The sequence below is a fragment of the Primulina tabacum genome, chromosome 9, assembly GCF_025594145.1.
Source record: "Primulina tabacum isolate GXHZ01 chromosome 9, ASM2559414v2, whole genome shotgun sequence".
Taxonomy (NCBI): domain Eukaryota; kingdom Viridiplantae; phylum Streptophyta; class Magnoliopsida; order Lamiales; family Gesneriaceae; genus Primulina; species Primulina tabacum.
This window is the reverse complement of record NC_134558.1, coordinates 33,119,591-33,139,112: the sequence shown is the minus strand read 5'-3', so window position 1 is coordinate 33,139,112 and position 19,522 is coordinate 33,119,591. Positions and strand designations below refer to the sequence as shown.

At 37.7% G+C, this 19,522-nt stretch overlaps 3 protein-coding genes across 3 annotated transcripts; 1 reads left to right on the top strand and 2 right to left on the bottom strand.

Annotated features, from left to right (window-relative positions):
* Window positions 1-805: 805 nt before the first annotated feature.
* Window positions 806-2,212, top strand: LOC142504431 (zinc finger protein WIP6-like). Its single transcript, XM_075617299.1, has 2 exons — window positions 806-1,198; window positions 1,739-2,212. Exons 1-2 carry the CDS (start codon window positions 806-808, stop codon window positions 2,210-2,212), a joined length of 867 nt encoding a protein of 288 aa, XP_075473414.1.
* Window positions 2,213-4,979: 2,767 nt separating this feature from the next.
* Window positions 4,980-5,657, bottom strand: LOC142504430 (putative mitochondrial protein AtMg00820). Its single transcript, XM_075617298.1, has one exon. It carries the CDS (start codon window positions 5,655-5,657, stop codon window positions 4,980-4,982), a length of 678 nt encoding a protein of 225 aa, XP_075473413.1.
* Window positions 5,658-9,267: 3,610 nt separating this feature from the next.
* On the bottom strand, window positions 9,268-12,279 carry LOC142504429 (uncharacterized). Its single transcript, XM_075617297.1, has 6 exons — window positions 12,060-12,279; window positions 11,576-11,917; window positions 11,276-11,494; window positions 10,590-10,943; window positions 9,767-10,234; window positions 9,268-9,608 (listed from the first exon to the last, which is right to left on the bottom strand). Exons 1-6 carry the CDS (start codon window positions 12,277-12,279, stop codon window positions 9,268-9,270), a joined length of 1,944 nt encoding a protein of 647 aa, XP_075473412.1.
* Between the last annotated feature and the right edge of the window lie 7,243 nt (window positions 12,280-19,522).

Genomic DNA, 19,522 nt, shown 5'->3' with positions numbered 1-19,522 from the left:
ATTCTTTTGATATTATTTGAATTATTCAAAATGAATTTTAAGAAAAGATGGAGATTGATCGATTATAAACATAAAATTTTCAAATTAGTTTTTTTAAATATTGGGCTAATTAATTTTTATTTCAGTGATCACCAACTCAAATATATATATGTAATAAAAAAATTGACCCAGCTCCATAACCGTACCCCAAGGCGGTGGCCTACTTGGCCTCATAGAAGGTCCAGCCCTACTTAAAAATTTCAATTTGGAGTCCATATGTCTGTAATTGTATCAAATATAAATCGACCTTTTCAATTACCTCAAACTTTTACCTTAAGTTTTTGTGGTTTTGGAAAATTAGTTTAAAAAGTCTTGGAGAAATTAGTATTGATTCAAAGATAAACCATTCTATGCACTTTTTCCCCTGAACTTCCCCTTGTGTCTCCCCCCTAATCCAAGCATGCCAAAATCCACTGATCCCAAAGATGAAATTGATTTTCCCAACAAATGAGAACAAATGGTGGTCATGTTAGTTTAATAACAATAAATCTATTAAAATGTAACTCAGATAAATGTAATTTTGATTCTCATTTCTATTTTTGCAAATTAAAAATTTTACACAACAAATGATCCCAAATCTGATGTTCTAAATGGTAGTGTGTGTGTATATATATTAGATGATATGCATTTAAATATATATAAACTATAATATAAATTAAAGAGAATATTGATATCATCATTTAAGTAAAAGGGGTCTACCGCTCCAACCTTGTCTCCCTAATGAAGCCTAACATTTCGCGAAATTCCAAGAAACAAACCCACCGCCATGCAAACCCATTCTTTCTCACACTTATCTTCCAGTGATCACAGTTTCTGCAACTTGGAACCTGATGAAGAAGGCAAAGATGACTGCTCAACTGTGCTCTCTCTTTGCCCTCCAGGCCAAAACCAGAGAAAGTACAACCACAGTTTCGGTACGCACAAGCAGGGCCAGGATTCCCGAAACCCTAAAGATGAAGATGGTGTGACTGTAGCTCTACATATTGGCCGACCAAGTTCTTCTTCTCCAGTAGTTATGGCCGACAGAAGCACTAATGGAACAATGAGTGTTGGTGAAGAACTGTACTGGATTTCTACCGCAGCTCAAATCCTTGTTGGCCCGACACAGTTCTGTTGTTCTATATGCAACAAAGCTTTCAGCAGATACAACAATATGCAGGTTCTTGAATTTTCCACAGTATTCGCTCTTTGAGTTTGTAATTGTATATATGCTAGAAGACAGATTTGTTATGAGTTTATGTTCAATAAACATTCGTACCAATATACATTTGGACTTCTGTTCAAAAGTTCGATTTGCTTTGATGTAGGATTCTTGTAAGAACCGTGTTTCTCCTTTTTCATTACTTCCCTTTTTCTGTTGTTTTTTTTTAATGATTTTAGCTGAGTGACTTTCGACACCCCCACCTAAGTACAAGAGTGTTGAATAAAATAAACAGTTAAATTCGAATTTCTAAAATTAATAATATATTCTTTGGCAGCTCCTTAAAACACCGATATTCATGTGCTGGTTTTCTGTCTTACGTACTAGGTCCAAAAATTGAAAAAAATTTAACATTAATTACATTAAACCAAACATCCTTCAAGACTAAGTATTCTAAAACCCAGAATAATTAACAGTTTCTTAAATTTCTTGATACGTGAACTCTCTTTCATGTTAGCAGCAATAATAAATTTTGTTTCCTTCTTGTTCATCTCATAGATGCATATGTGGGGGCATGGCTCTGAATTCCGAAAGGGCCCGGAATCTCTTCGAGGGACAAAGTCCGCTTCCACGTTTCTACGGATGCCATGTTACTGCTGCGCTGAGGGCTGCAAGAACAACATAGCTCACCCAAGATCAAAGCCATTAAAGGACTTCAGAACACTTCAAACGCATTACAAGAGGAAACATGGGACAAAACCTTTCCGCAGCCACAAGTGCGGCAAGCCATTTGCCGTGCGTGGTGACTGGCGAACCCATGAGAAGAATTGTGAAAAATTATGGTTCTGTATATGTGGCTCGGATTTTAAGCACAAGAGGTCCCTTAAAGATCATGTGCGGGCATTTGGTGAAGGCCATGTGGCGCATAGCGAGAATTTGTGCCCGTATGATCAGGTTGATATTGTGGAAGAATCTGAAGAAGAGGGGGAGGAAGATGATAATGGGGAAGAGTTTAGAATATATTTTTTTTGAGAAAGAATTTAGAATTTTTGAATGCAATAGAAATGGAGATTTTGGATGAATGTGATGATCTTTAAAAAACAATTCCCTTTAGTTAATAGTGTTGGGTTTGCTCACTTGGTTGTTTGGAATATTCATCGATGACTCGTTGGCTTTGGAGGAATGTGCTGATCTTTAAAATAAAAATTTATGTGCTGTGTAAAAGTTAGGTCAATTCGGGTATGTGAAGTGTTTTGCATATGCACCTTCATTAATGCAATCTAATACTATCTATATATATATTTTATAAATCAAGCTCGAAATCTAGTTCTATTTTAGCTCATTCAAAACACTAAAAATACTTGTTTACATTCTGTCCATAGTTGATCTATTTAGAGAATACTTTTATGCATTTTGCTTTAAACTCGACCTAAAATATAATCGAATATCTGTGAGCTAGACTCAAATTGATAATTTCAGACACAAATAACAAATATTAGATTAAGTGGGGAGGGAATATCTCCATTTAACCCGGCCGGCCGCTGTAATGTAGGAATTTTGGATGGAAAAGAGAGTGAAGAATTAGTACGGAAAGCCGTGGTTGTGTGCATTAATAATGCGGAGATAAATGAATATAGAAGACAAAGTAGCGTAGTTTTGGTGTAGGAAATTCAGCACAGCAACAAAATAAAGTGGCAGACATCATTTCTGAATTTTGTACTGTGCTGCAGTCTCAGAACATATCTACTGTTCTAATGCTTTGTATTTTTGGAATTTTTTTCTTCATAAACGTATTAAAATGTTTCATTGTTTTGCGAAGCAAATTGATTAGTTTATAGAGGCAATAAAAGAATCAGGTTTGATAAATGCAAAGAGTAGAAGAAAATTACAATAAGAGCTATGTGAGAAAAAATAATAAAGAATAGGGAGAAGAAATATTTAGAAAAAAGCAAAAAATTCCATACGTCAGCAAAATAGAAGCCTTGACACAACCTAACTAACTATCACGTGTATATTTTGCGGCCAATCCAATTTTATATATCGTCAAAAAAATATCAAAATTACAGAAAATAAATATAACATGCTACGATCGAAATTTGATGGAAATCGTAAGTAGATAAATATACAAAATAAAAAAAAACAATACAAAAAGATAATAAAGTGTCTACAAGAGATAAAGATACAGTATGAGGAGGGTGAAACAGCCTTCTCTCATTCTCCCTAGTTCTGAGGTTTGACTCGGACTGCTAATGGAGACCACCTCAGGCTCAGTCAGAAGGGCGATAATGGACCACTGCAAGTTTCTGTTTTGGTGTTTCACCCAAAGCATCACTTTTTTTTAAAACTATTTTGAGGTCAAGAAACACACACATATACCACACACCCCACTGTTTTGAAGGGGCACAGCGGAATAAATTTTGAAATAGGAATTCAAGTGATCCAATAAACTTGATTATATTTTTGGATTAGAAAATATGGAGATTACATAAACATATGTATAGACCTAGTCTCACATTTTTCAAGACTTATTAACTAGATATTTAAACTTCCTAGACGACTTTCAAAGTACTAGTAAATATTCTAGAAAGTGACTCTAGAAATTACAAATTAACTTAACACCCCTTAATTTGTAATTTTCAATTGCTGTTTGAACTTCTCGAATTTCTCCACGGTAACTGCTTTGGTTAGGAAATCTGCAACTTGATCATCTGTGTTAATGAACTCCATTTGAATATGCTCTTTGCTTACCAATTCTCGAACAAAGTGATGTCGAAGTTCAATATGCTTTGAACGAGCATGAAACACTGGATTCTTTGTCATTGTCACAGCTGACATGTTATCACAATAAATTTTTGTTGGCTGACTTTCAACTTGCTGCAAGTCACCAAGAATTCTCCTTAACCAAGTTGCTTCTGTTGTTGCAATATACTCAGCTTCAGCTGAAGATAGAGCAACTGTCTTTTGCTTCTTTGAGCTCCAAGCAATCACTTTTGAGCCAAGACAGAATATGTATCCAAAGTGCTCTTCCTGTCATCTTGACATCCTGCCCATCGCTATCAGTAAACCCAACCAATTTGTTGTCTTGATCTTTGACATAATGCAATCCCAGCTTCTTTGTTCCTTGCAAATACCTCATGATTCTTTTAGCTGCAGTGAAATGAACTTTGGAAGGATCATGCATAAATCTTGAAACAACACCAACTGCAAATGACACCAACTGCAAATGAAATATCAGGTCTCGTATGAGTAACATAAATAAGTGATCCAACCAAACTTCGATAGATTTTTGGATCCACTTTTTCAGACCCATCATTGAGCTGCAACTTCTCACTTGGAGTCATTGGAGTGCTAACATGTTTGCAATTTGCCATGCGGAATTTTTTGAGCAAATCCTCTACATACTTTTCTTGTGAGAGAAAAATTTCTCCATTAGCTTGTCTTATTTGAATACCAAGGAAATACTTCATCATTCCAAGGTCAGTCATTTCGAAATATGCCATCATTTTTTCCTTGAAATCCTTCAAAAAAATCGTATTAGTTCCAAAGTAAATCAAATCATCAATATACAAACATACCACCATGAAATCATTCCCATCCTTTTTCACATACAGAGCTGGTTCATTCTTGCTTCCTTCAAAACCATTCTTGAGAAAATACCCATCAATTTTGCAATTCCAAGCTCTAGGGGCTTGCTTCAAACCATACAAGGCCTTTCGTAGTCTGTAAACCTTATCTTCTTTTTCTTCAATCATGAAACCCTGTGGCTGAATAACATAAACTTCCTCTTCAAGTTCCCCATTCAAAGAGCTGATTTAACATCTAACTGAAACACATTGAGCTGTAATTGAGCTGCAATTGCAAGAGCTGATATTATTGTCTCCATTCGAACCATAGGAGCAAAAGTTTCATTGAAATCCACTCCAGGCTGTTGAGCATAACCCTTGGCTACGAGACAAGCCTTGTGCTTTCTTATTGACCCATCTTCACCATATTTTGTCTTGTAAATCCACTTTAAACCAATCACATCTTTTCCTTTAGGCAAATCCACTAAATCCCAAGTTCTATTTTTCTCAATAACTGCAATCTCTTCTTTCATTGCTTGAATCAAAACATCATTATTTTTTGCTTCATCATAGAACTGCGGTTCATTAGAGAATAACGCAAGAATGCAAGAATCATAAATTTCGTGCAAGGATCGTACCTTCCTTATTGGAGAATCTGGATCCGAGATTTCAGAATCTGACTCCACCGTAGTAGGTTTTGGACTTTGCTGAGAAGTGCTTGGATGTGACTCACAATTGTGAAAAAATGGTGGTTCTACGAAATCGTGAATTGGTGGACTTTGACAAACATATTCATTCCATTGCCATGCAGCCATCTCATCAAACACAACATCTCTAGACACAACAAGCAGATTCTTTATTGGATTCCACAATCGATAACCTTTTGATTCATCACTATAACCAATGAAAATCATTTTCACTTTTCTTATCAAAATTATCTTTGCTAGGGGACTGATTTAATGCATAAGAAATGCACCCAAAATTTTCAAGTGATCGACTTGTGGTTTTCTCTTACTCCATGCTTCAATTGGTGTTTTATTCAAAACCGCCTTCGTAGGTGAACGATTAAGTATATACACTGCTGTATTCACAGCTTCTGCCCAGAATTTTTTTGGCAAACCTTTTTGTTCAAGCATGCTTCGAGCCATTTCAGCAATTGTTCGATTTTTCCTTTCTGCGACACCGTTCTGCTGTGGAGTGTATTTCACTGTGAGCTGCATTTGAATTCCATTCTCCTTACAGTGATTAATAAATTCATTGTATATAAATTCTCCACCACGATCTGTCCTTAGAGTCTTTATCAAATAACCAATCTGACGTTCAACAAGAGCCTTAAACTGAAGGAAAACTGAGAATGTCTCTGATTTTTCACTCAAGAAATATATCCACATCATCCGAGTAAAATCATCGACAAACAATAAGAAATACCTCTTGTTGCTTACTGAACTAGTCCGAGTAGGACCAAAAATATCGGCATGTACCAATTCTAATGGAGCTTTTGCACGCCAAGCAGATTTGAGAAATGGAAACCTGTGCAATTTTCATATATACACCCTTCACAGATTTTATTGTCTTTCTCAACACTCGGAATTCCAACAACCATATTTTTTGACTTTAGCAAATGTAGTCCCTTATAACTCAAGTGTTCATATCTCAAATGCCACAAATAAGAATAATGACATGTTTCATGCTTAAGTGCAAAACTGTCACGCCCCGAAACTCGGGATTGACACCGGCGTTGTTTAACAATCACACAATCGAAACAACAAGCTTTTTGTAGTACAGTATAAACCGAACCAGTTTATATATCATAATTTCAAAGGAAATAACAATTGTCTTACAATACCGAAATTTCATAAAAACGACAGAGTTAAATGCGGAAACGTAAACTGCATAGTAATAAACTTAAACTTAATCTAGACTCTTGAATCATCACCATCACCAGAATTGTTCGGACTCTTCTTCCTCGAGTTCTTCCTCGGATTTCTCTGGGACAGTTTGTAAGAGGGTGAGTATTTTGGGAATACTCAGTAAATGGGGGATATTGAACACAATATAACAATTTATAACATTTTCGAAACATACATATAAATACAGCATGCTTTTCATAAACGTAACATCGTATCCGTAACATAACAACATTGCGATTTTTCACCTTTCAACGGTTTACTGACGTCAGTCCCTTAAGTTTTAATCATCTAAGGGGGCGAGGCCATAAAACGGTTCTATCCTACCGTTGAGGGCCATATGTTGGAATTACACCCATTTTCAGGGAGTCCTCACAGTGCCTAAACATAACGTACCAAAATTTCATAAAATCGTATAGATAGGAGACGGTGCTCGACCGAATTTTTAAAATCAAAAACCGAAAACTTCATATGCATAAAATCAAAACTTAAAACAGTCCACTTACAATAATTATTGATGTAAGAAAACGTGGATGCTTGGCTTCGGAATTTAGATCGTTCCTTGCCCTTCACTCGATGGCACTTTGGCTTGGCTTCTTGGACGACTTTGGGACGTTTTTCGACAGAGTTTCGGCTAGGGGAGTTGCTTGAAATTTCGAGTTTCTCAGCTCTAGAATTTCGAAATTTAGGTGTGAGGAATGGCTAGGTATAGTGTGGTATTTATAGGTGAGGGGAAAGGAGCTAAACATGGCATCTAAAATCCTACCTTTGGCATACAATATCACACGATTTTTGCTAAAAAAAAAACCCTTCCATGATGAGTTTATTTCTCTACCAATTTGTGAGATTTATTCCTTAATTCCTTGCCCTCCAATATTTTCGAAAATTTGATAACAAGTCAAGGATTTTGTGCACAAGTTTGATGATTTTCTTCCACTTTTCCATGCATCCATGCATCACAATATCTAAGCATATACTCTAGTAAAATTTTGAAAATATCATGCCTAATCCTTCTAAATTTCCTCCCAAATTTTCGAAACTATGCATGTCCATGCATGACTCATTTCTTTTTAATTAAATATTGTATTCCCAATCTACACTTATTTCTTACCAAATTCGAAAATATGATTGACTTAGTGTAGATAATCTTGACTTGGTAACAAAGACCTCCAACAATTAATTCTTTGCCCATATCCATATCTTATTAATATACAAAAAATCAAATCCTAAAATTTCCTTACAATTATAATTGCATGGCAAAAAATCGGATCTTACATCCCTCCCTCCTTATGGGAAGTTTCGTCTTGAAACTGGAGTTGGCTTGGTCTCCAAATAGGTAGGGATAATCCTTTCGCATTTTCTCTTCCACTTCCCAAGTTGCTTCTCGCTCAGTATGGTTAGACCACTGCACTTTGACGTAGGGAATGATGCGTCATCTGAGGACTTGTTCCTTGGTGTCCACGATTCTGATAGGAACTTCTTCGTATTTCAGGTCTTCTCCCAAGCCTCCTTCGGTCAAGAGTGGTTCTACTTCCAACACGTGACTCGGGTCCAGGAATGTACCTCCTCAGTTGGGACACGTGGAACACGTTGTGGATTCTTGACATGCTTGGTGGCAGTGCCAGTCTGCATGCTAGCGTGCCCTACTTTTTCCAAGATCTCAAAAGGTCCAATATATCGAGGGTTCAATTTCCCGGCCTTACTGAATCGAACAACTCCTCTCATAGGCGGGACTTTCACATAAGCTTTCTCGCCCACGTTGAACTCTACCGGCCTTCTTTTAAGATCCGCCCAGCTTTTCTGTCGGTCTTGAGCTGCCTTGAGCTTTTCTCGAACGATCTTGACCTTGTCCACGGTCATCTGTACTAGCCCGGGTACCACTATAGCTTTCTCTCCCACTTCATCCCAATAAAGTGGTGATCGACATTTTCTTCCATAAAGAGCTTCGTATGGAGCCATTCCAATGCTGCTGTGATAGCTGTTGTCGTAAGCAAACTCAATTAAGGGTAGATGAGTGCTCCAGTTGCTACTGAACTCCAGGGCGCATGCTCTCAGCATATCTTCTAAGGTTTGTATGGTTCTCTTCGTTTGCCCATCGGTTTGAGGATGATAGGCCGTACTTAGGGTCACTTTCGTTCCCATGACCTCTTGAAAGCTCTTCCAAAAGCGCGAGACGAACCTCGGATCTCTATCAGATAAGATGCTCACTGGCACTCCATGCAGCCTCACAATGTTGTCCATGTACAGTGAAGCCAACTTGTCGAGATTGTAATTCATGCAAACGGATAGGAAGTGTGCGGTCTTCGTGAGTCTGTCTACGATCACCCATATACCGTCGTGGCTCTGCCTAGATTTTGGCAATCCTACCACAAAGTCCATGAAAATATGCTCCCATTTCCACTCGGGAATTTCCAGAGGTTGCAGTAATCCTCCAGGTCGCTGGTGTTCTGCTTTGACATGCTGGCATACCTAACATCGGGAGACGAATTCAGCTACATCTCTTTTTATGCCACTCCACCAGAAACTATTCTTGAGGTCCCTGTACCTTTTCGTACTGCCTGGAGGGACTGAAAATTTTGATTTGTGTGCCTTTGTCATTATCTCTTGGCGGAGGTTATCACTTTCGGGCACAGACAGTCTTCCTTTCATCCATAAGATTCCCATTGTCATCGATCTGATGATCTTGAGATTTCCTTTCTCTGGCTTGATCCTTAAGTTTGATCATTAACGGGTCTCGATCTTGGTTTAACTTGACTGTTTCCTGCAGACATGGCTGGGCCGAGAGAGAAGCTAGAGTCACTTTGCCTGGGACCTTCCGACTTAGCGCGTCAGCCATTTTGTTTGCTTTACCCGGATGGTAACTTATGGTCAAGTCATAATCCTTCAGAAGTTCGATCCATCTCCTTTGCCTCATATTAAGTTCCTTCTGGGTGAACAGGTAATTGAGGCTCTGATGGTCTGTGAAGATTTCACATTAAGCACCATAGAGGTAGTGTCTCCAAATCTTTAAGGCGAAGACAAACGCTGCTAGTTCCAGATCATGAGTAGGGTAGTTCTGCTCGTGCGGTTTGCGTAAGCGATCACTCTTCCTTCTTGCATTAGTACGCATCCTAGACCGTCCTTAGAGGCCTCGCTGTAAATAGTGAAATCTTTATTCTCTGCGGGCAGGATCAATACTGGCGTGGATGCGAGTTTCTCTTTCAGTGTCTGGAAACTCTTCTCACAATCCTCATTCCAGATGAATTTTGAATTTTTCTGTGTGAGTTTCGTTAGTGGCACGGCTATCAAGGAGAACCCTTTGACAAACTTCCGGTAGTAACCTGCCAGTCCAAGAAAGCTTCTGATGTCGGTGGAGTTCTTCGGTTTTGGCCACTCTGTAATTGCCTCTACTTTCCTTGGATCCACTGACACTCCTTCTTTTGATATCACGTGTCCTAGGAATGACACGCTCCTTAGCCAGAATTCACACTTGCTAAGCTTGGCATAGAGCTTATTCTCTCTTAAAGTTTGCAGAGCAATGTGAAGGTGCTCTTCGTGGCTTGTCTCATCAGGAGAATAGACGAGGATGTCGTCGATGAATACCACTATGAGCTGATCCAGGAATGGCTTGAATACTCTGTTCATCAGATCCATGAATGCTGCCGGTGCGTTGGTTAGTCCAAAAGGCATCACTGTGAATTCATAATGCCCATATCTGGTTCGAAAGGCTGTTTTGGAGATATCTTCAGCCCTGACCTTCAACTGATGGTAACCTGTTCTCAGATCCAGTTTAGAAAAGACTGGCGGCTCCTTTAAGCTGATCGAACAAATCGTCTATCCGAGGTAGAGCGTACATGTTCTTGATTGTGATCTTATTCAATTCTCTGTAGTCGATGCACAATCTCATACTCCCGTCTTTCTTCTTCACGAAGAGTACTGGAGCTCCCCAGGGGGACACACTTGGTCGAATTTGCCTTTTATCTAGCAATTCTTGGAGTTGTTCTTTCAGCTCCTTGAGTTCGGCTGGTGCCATCCTGTAAGGTGCTTTAGAGATTTGTGCAGCACAGGGGACCAGATTGATCTCGAACTCCACTTCGCGGTTCGGGACTGTCCCCGAGAGTTCTTCTGGAAAAACATCTGGGAAGTCTCTCACTATCGGGATGTCCTTCAGTTTCAGCTCGACTTCTTCTTTTATTTCACTGACCATTGCTAGGTAGATGTCCTCTCCAGATTTCATGGCTTTCCAAGCTTGAGAGGCGGAAAGCAATGACTTTTGCTCCTTGGATTTACCCTGAAAGACGACTTCCTTCTGATCTGGGGTTCAGAGTTTGACTCTCTTTCCCTTACAATCTACCATCGCACTGTTTCTTGCTAACCAATTCATTCCTAAGATTACGTCGAAATCAACCATGATCAACTGTATCAAGTCGGCGCTAAAAAGTCTGACTACTGATACTAATTTTACAATCTCTGCAAATTTCGTGCGTTTCAATGGCCCTACTTGTAGGTGTGGCTATTCGAAAGGGACTCATTTAGTTTCTCAGGCTTACATCTTAACTTCTTAGCAAATCTCTTAGACATAAAAGAATGTGTAGCACCGCAGTCAAATAACACATAAGCAGGCACTTGCTGAATAAATATGGTACCTAACACGACATCGTTCGCGTCGTCTGCCTTCTCTTGCGTTATTGCAAACACCCTGGCATTTGGTTTGTCCTCCTTTGGTTTACTAGGGCCTGCTCCTGCGTTTGGCCCAGTTCCTCTGTTCGGGCCTGCTGGTCGGTTGGCGGCGGTAGGATATTCTGCAATTCTGTGCCCCGATTTCCCACACCCAAAGCAGACACCGCTCGCTCTACGACACTCTCCTAGGTGTCGTAAGTGGCACGTTGGGCAAGGCTTAATATCTTGGTAGTTTGTGGCAGGCGAAGGCCCTTTTGATGGTCAACCAGACTGGTTAGGCCTCTTGAAAGTCTGACCGTTACGTGGGGGTTGACTACTCATAGGCCTCTTGTTCTTAAATTCTTTTTCCCTGCGCTGCATATCAGTTTCAGCTCGGATAACTGCGCCCATCAGGTCTGAAAAATTTGCAGGTTGGTAGACTGCTAGAGCTGATTGGATCCTGCTGTTCAACCCTTTCTTAAAGCGGTGCAATTTCAGAACTTCTTCCGCCATGATTGCCGGAGCATAAGATCCTAAGGCGTTGAACTGGGAGGTGTATTCCACGACTGACATATCCGGAGCTTGAATGAAGTTTTCAAACTCGCTCAGTTTCTGCAGTCTGACCTCGGCTGGATAGTACTATTTCAGGAAAGCTTCTCTAAAACGCTGCCACGTGATTTGTCCAGCAGCTGTCATGGCTGGCGAGATTGCTTCCCACCATTTGCCTGATCTATCCTCCAGAAAAGGCACAATCACGTCCACTTTTAGTACCTTGGGGACTTCCAATATTCATAGCTGAGTCTCCACGCTTTTGAGCCAACTCTAGGCTAACTTCAGGGTCAGCAGCGCCACTGAAAGTTGGGCACCTGTTCTTGCGCAGTGACTCATAGTGGTACTTGACTCCGTGCTGTGGTGGAGGTGGTGGTGGTTGATTGGCATTCGAGTTCACTAACCCTTGCAGTGTTGTTGCCACGATCGTGGCTATGGCCATCAGGTCGGCCTGGTTAAGACTGAACCCAGGCGTGGCCCATTATCTCCTCCGTTGGCATTGTTGTTGTTAGCATAATGGGGGTTGCGGTTTTGTCTTGGTGGTCTACCGGCCATTTCCTACAATTTAAACGCTTCTAAGAATTTGATATGCATAATGACAGGATTGAATAATTAAGTTATGCTGGAACAACTGAGATTAATAAATAAACATAACTTTATTACTTTTTAATGTAGATGAACAACTGAATGCAACAAATAGTACTGAAAGAAACAAATAGTACTGACTGAAATAAAATAGCAACAATGGAAAGATAAACTCTTAGTAATAAGGAAAGGTAACTAAGAAACTCTAATCATCTATCTCTCCATCTCCTATGGCAGCTATAGGCTCGTCGATCTCTATCGGCTCCTCCTCTTCCGGCTCCTCCTCTGGCTCTTCCTCTTGAAGTATCTCCACTATGTGGGTGAGCTGGGCGTTCTCTTCTGTGAGCTGTGCCACCTGTGCCTTAAGTCCCTGAATCTCCGCCTCAGCCATTTCCATTTCGTCGTTCCAATGCTGCTGATACTGCCGATGATACTGTTTTTTCTGCTTGAGTTGGTCCTTTAGAGCTTCCACTTCCTGAGTCAGACGTTAGCTTACATATGCGAGGCTGTTCATGGCCTCACACGAATTTTCCAGCCTCCTCTTACCCTTGGCATTCTGCTGTTTCTCTTCCTCCAGCTCATTGCGATAACGTTCCGCATCCTCTCGTAGCCTTCCATATTGAGACTTGCACTGCTCTATGACATCTCTTAGGTCTATGTTATCACTTATAACTAGCTCACCCTGATAGATAGACTGGTTAAGGCGCACACGAATCTCCTCTTTCTCAGCGGCTAAAGTCTCGACCTCCCTCCGCCTCTCACTCAGTCTGACTCTAAGTCTCTGAATCTGACGGGACTGATAGTGAAGGGCAAGCTCCTTCAACCGAATGGCAGCTTGGCCACGGGTGCGGGGTCGCATGGGAGTAGATGGAACCATTTCCTGAAATCAAAAAAATGAAAATGCTCAGAATCGGAAAGAGACAGTGTATAACAAAGGGACAATATGCAATATATATGAATTTTTCGAAAGTTACATAAATATATTTTTTTTTCCAAAAATGGAAAGTTTGGAATTAGATATATAGGTTCGAAGCATATGTCGAGGGAATTCCAGAACAATCGAAGGAATCGGATTCGGAATTTTCTATGAGAAGTTATAGGGTCTACGAATATTTCCTAAAACGGCAAAAACGAAGTTTCGGAGGCCTAAACAGAGGAATTTCACGATTTCGACTTCTACCTCACGACAAAGTGGTGAAAATCGCTCGTTGGCCGTTTTGGAGGGGATAGCATTGGCCGATTTTCAAAATCTCACCGAAAATTTTCCCGAAAAATTTCTTCCCCACCCGGATTATGAACCTGGCGGCTCTGATACCACTTAAATACCACGCCCCGAAACTCGGGATTGACACCGACGTTGTTTAACAATCACACAATCGAAACAACAAGCCTTTTGTAGCACAGTATTAACCGAACCTGTTTATATATCATAATTTCAAAGAAAATAACAATTGTCTTACAATACCGAAATTTCATAAAAACGACAGAGTTAAATGCGGAAACGTAAACTGCATAGTAATAAACTTAAACTTAATCTAGACTCTTGAATCATCACCATCCCCAGAATTGTTTGGACTCTCTTCCTCGAGTTCTTCCTCGGATTTCTCTGGGACAGGTTGTAAGGGGGGTGAGTATTTTGAGAATACTCAGTAAATGGGGGATATTGAACACAACATAACAATTTTATAACATTTTCGAAACATACATATAAATACAGCATGGTTTTCATAAACGTAACATCGTATCCGTAACATAACAACACTGCGATTTTTCACCTTTCAACGGTTACTGACGTCAGTCCCTAAATTTTAATCCTCTAGGGGGACGAGGCCATAAAACGGTTCTATCCCACCGTTGAGAGCCATATGTTGGAATTTACCCATTTTCAGGGAGTCCTCACAGTGCCAAACATAACGTACCAAAATTTCATAAAATCGTATAGATGGGAGACGGTGCTCGACCGAATTTTTAAAATCAAAAACCGAAAATTCATATGCATAAAACCGAAATTTAAAACAGCCCACTTACAATAATTATTGATGTAAGAAAACGTGGATGCTTGGCTTTGAAATTTCGATCGTTCCTTGCCCTTCACTCGATGGCACTTTGGCTTGGCTTCTTGGACGACTTTGGGACGTTTTTCGGCAGAGTTTCGGCTAGGGGAGTTGCTGGAAATTTCGAGTTTCTCAGCTCTAGAATTTCGAAATTTAGGTGTGAGGAATGGCTAGGTATAGTGTGGTATTTATAGGTGAGGGGAAAGGAGCTAAACATGGCATCTAAAATCCTACCTTTGGCATACAAGATCACACGATTTTTGCTAAAATAAAAACCCTTCCATGATGAGTTTATTTCTCTACCAATTTGTGAGATTTATTCCTTAATTCCTTGTCCTCCAATATTTTCGAAAATTTGGTAGCCAAGTCAAGGATTTTATGCACAAGTTTGATGATTTTCTTCCACTTTTCCATGCATCCATGCATCACAATATCTAAGCATATACTCTAGTAAAATTTTGAAAATATCATGCCTAATCCTTCTAAATTTCCTCCCAAATTTTCGAAACTATGCATGTCCATGCATGACTCATTCCTTTTTAATTAAATATTGTATTCCCAATCTACACTTATTTCTTACCAAATTCGAAAATATGATTGACTTAGTGTAGATAATCTTGACTTGGTAACAAAGACCTCCAACAATTAATTCTTTGCCCATATCCATATCTTATTAATATACAAAAAATCAAATCCTAAAATTTCCTTACAATTATAATTGCATGGCAAAAAATCGGATCTTACAAAAACTCTTATCAAAAGGCATGATGAGACGAAAAACTTTGTTGCTAGCCATGTCAATCTTAGCAACAGTCAAATTTTGCTTCTTATCAATAATCATGTATGCATCGTCACCAAAATGAACCAAATAACCCTTTTGAATAAGTTGACCAACACTTAGCAGATTCTAAGCTAGATTTGGCACATAAAGAACATCTTAGATGTGTTTTTTGTTACCTTGCTTGGAGTAAACCTCGAAGGTGCCTTTCCCTTCCACCTTTTGTATCTTGCCATCTCCAAGCTTTACCTCAGAAGAAAAATTTCTGTCAAGTTCCACAAAGATGTCAAGCTTACTCGTCATGTGGTTACTATAACCACTGTCAATATACCAAACATTTTGATTTTCAGTTTCAGCACTCATGCAAGTGTAGAACATGAGATCTTCTTTTTCTTCCTTTGAAATGTTGGCATGCTCTTTTCCTTGTTTCTTTTGATGCCAACAATCTCTTTGAGAATGATTAGGAATCCGGCATCTTGTACACTTGAAACAACAATCTTTCGAATCATGATTATCCTTCTTACATATGATGCAATAAGGACCATCATGAGAATTTTTTCGCACCCCACTTCTTTGTTCATCTTTTCCTCGATCATTTCTCTCCCACTTTCCTTTGCTACTTTGATTTTTATTCTGCCATGAATTCTTTGAAGTCCCAAAATGATTCGGTTTCTTATCAGAAAATCCAACTTTGGATTGAAATGCCTGCTCCAAAAGTTGTTTTGATGACCGATTAATTCTTTCTTCATGTGCTTGAAGAGAGCTCATTAATTCAAACATCGACAAGTTGGAAAGATCTTTCAATTCTTCGATTGCTGCAACACAATGATCGAACTTTGGTGGTAAACTTCGCAAGATTTTCTGGACCACTCGTTTGTCTTGAATATTATCTCCAAGGCTTTGAATATTATTCACAATTTCTGCAACTCTAGAGAAAAAACTTCTGATATTTTCGCTTTCCTTCATCAAGAGATTATCGAAATCTCTCCATAGAGATTGAAGCTTGATAGACACAACTTTATCATTTCCATGAAATTCTTTTTGCAAGACTTCACATGCTTCTTTTGTTTTTCTTTTGTTGAATATTCTAGGGTAGATAGATTTACTAACCCCTTGCTTTAATACCGAAGTGTAGTAGCATCTTTCTTCTGATCTTGTTTGTATTTATTTTGTTGATCTTGACTCCAATCTGCACCATCTTCGGTAGGTGGTTCTGGATAATCATTTTCAATGATATCTGATAGGATCGATTAACATATCAAGAGTGTTTAGAAGGGGGGTTGAATAAACACTCACAATTAAAACTGATCTTTTCGAATTTTGAGTTCAGTTTGGTGGGAAACTGATTCTCGGAATCTTGTTGGTCAATGACAATTAGTTAAGCTAAAGTAGTTGCGGAAAGTAACTGACTGAAAGATAGAATACGAAAATAAAATACGCAAGGATTGTTTCTGGATGTTCGGAGATTTCAATTACTCCTACGTCACCCCTTCTATCTCAAGGATAGGATTTCCACTAAAAGACTTTGATCGAATACAAGATTTGTACTGACCCACTTCAGTTTGGACTTATCACTGCCAAAAGCTGAAACTCTTAGTATCACAAAATGTTCTCAGTGCGTAACTGATCTTAGCACTATCGAATTTAACGATTATTACAAAGTGCTAGTGAGCTCAAAGTGTAGCCTTGACTGCTACGAATAAATCAAATAAGAGTGAGCTGAGATTTTGGCAGAATAACAGCAACCTTTGAATGGAATGATCTTCACTTTTCTTCAGCTGTTCTTCTGTCATATTTATATGCTTCCCTTCCAACGATAACTTGATATATATTTGAATCTTTGTATCCGTTGATTGCCACTTCATTATTTCTTGGGCATTGTTTGTTTCATTTATTGTAATGCGGCGTCTTAACTGCTTTAGCCGAAATGCGTTGTTCTAAGCTGTATTGATTGAAGTGCGGCGTTTCATATTCAGTTGCAGTCTTCTATGTCTCTTTGTCGGTTGAATGTTCTTTTCCGAGGCATGTTCAGTTGAAGGATGCTTAGCTTAAAAGCATACGGCTGAATGTATCAACTGATCGGTTTCCAACTGATCAGTTTTCTTTATTAGATCAGCTGATTTCAGTTGTTAAGTCCAGTTGCTGAATTGCGCGTATCAGTTGGTTCATATTTTGTCAAACGCCGGAATTTAGTTTCCAACAATATCCCATAAATATTCGGAGATGAAGAAATCCATCATTTCGGTGCTCCAATAATCATAATGCTCTCCTTCAAATATGGGTACCTCTGTCGAAGAATATTTAAACATTGTGATCTGAAAATTTTCAGTCATTGCAATATACCGTATTGCTACTATAAAGAAAGAGAACAAAGTGGACTTATAATTTCTTCTCTGCGTTGCAATTTGATTGCGTGAGCACAAACAAGTAGTTTGAAGAAGTAGGCAACTTCTGAAAAATTGTTGCCACTTATTACGGCAAAAGAAATACTAACAAGGCTTACCTTTGAAGGCTCTGATACCAAATTTGAAGGGGCACAGCGGAATAAATTTTGAAATAGGAATTCAAGTGATGCAATACACTTGATTATATTTTTGGATTAGAAAATATGGAGATTACATAAGCATATTTATAGACCTAGTCTCACATTTTTCAAGACTTATTAACTAGATATTTAAACTTCCTAGATGACTTTCAAAATACTAATAAATATTCTAGAAAGTGACTCTTGAAATTACAAATTAACTTAGAATGTTTTAACCCTTACCCAAAAACAACACCGCCATTTTTATATCACACAGTGTCACCATCACATCAAGCCCCTTCCCATTTTGTTTCCTTCCGATCCCTCAGTTCCATGTCTCTTCATTTACGTCCTACTGTCTCGTGTTTGTACAATTCCATTGATTTTGGCATGCGCATGCATGTATAATATATGACTTTATGTTCGGCTTTTTCCAAGCATGTGTGTATATATATAGATTATCAATATATATGTATATGTAATATGTGTACTCGTGCATATATTTAGCTATATAAATATCTAGTGATATATCTTGCAGATTATTTCTTGATTGGTGATTAGAAATGGGTGAGGAAATATTTTCGAATCTGAGATTTATCAGATACCTTACATAGACAATTGGTGTTGATGGTACTTAGCTTTCAGAAGGAGAAGACCGAAGAAATAAACTCCGATCGGAAGGTCGTGATGTGAAAATAACAAAATATTTGTTTTTTTTTTAAAATTATTAGATACGTGAATACAGAAAAAAAAAATTGAAATATTTATTTTTACCCATGTTAAATAAAATTTATGTGTTTGAAAATTGACTGGTATTATATAATAGTTTTAACAGAATTATATTAGAATTTTACCTTGGAATTATTGAGAAAGTTTGGTCTATCAGTATTAGTTTATCAGAATTTGATTTCATCTAATTTTAATTCATTTTAATATTTTATAATAAACTTTGTTATGTTCGGAAATATACGTACAATGAATAAAAATAAAATTTATTTTCAAATAATTTATTTTCAAATAATTTATTTATAGGAATAATTTGGAAGAAACGTGTCAAAGGTAAAATATAATTTTGGCATTAAAAATTGTAGTTAAATAAAATATAAAACTGATATGATTTTTGGATATGAAACTGTTTTTATTGGTTTTATAAATAATTTTCCGAATATTATATTTAACCACTTTCTTTAATTTACACATTTTGATTTAGCAGTGATCTTTGAAAACTAGCAAGGCACAGAAAGAAAATTTCGAAACAAAGTACGATAACTATAAGGCACCGTTTGTTTCGTGTGATAGGATAAGTAAATGATATATAATAAGACTGTTTATAAAATAAAAAGTAAGGATAAACAACACATTATGATAAACTATATGATGTTTGACATGATTTTAACTTGCTTGATTATTTTTGTTAATTATTTACTAAAATGTCCTCATCATATATTAATTAGTAATATATTCTTAAAATAATTGAATAAATAAATAAAATTTCTAGAATTAATTGATTTAAAAAATTATAAATAAAATTAAGATATTATATTAATTATTATATTTTCATTAATTCCAATTTCCGGAAAAAAACTAAAAAAATTGATTAATATTATAGAAAATAATCAAATTTTGATAATAACATAAATATGGATTTATTGTGATAATTAAAAAATTAATACAAATTTGAATATTAAATAATGGTTAATAACAATTATAATATTATGGTTAAAAATAATATAATAATAAAAAT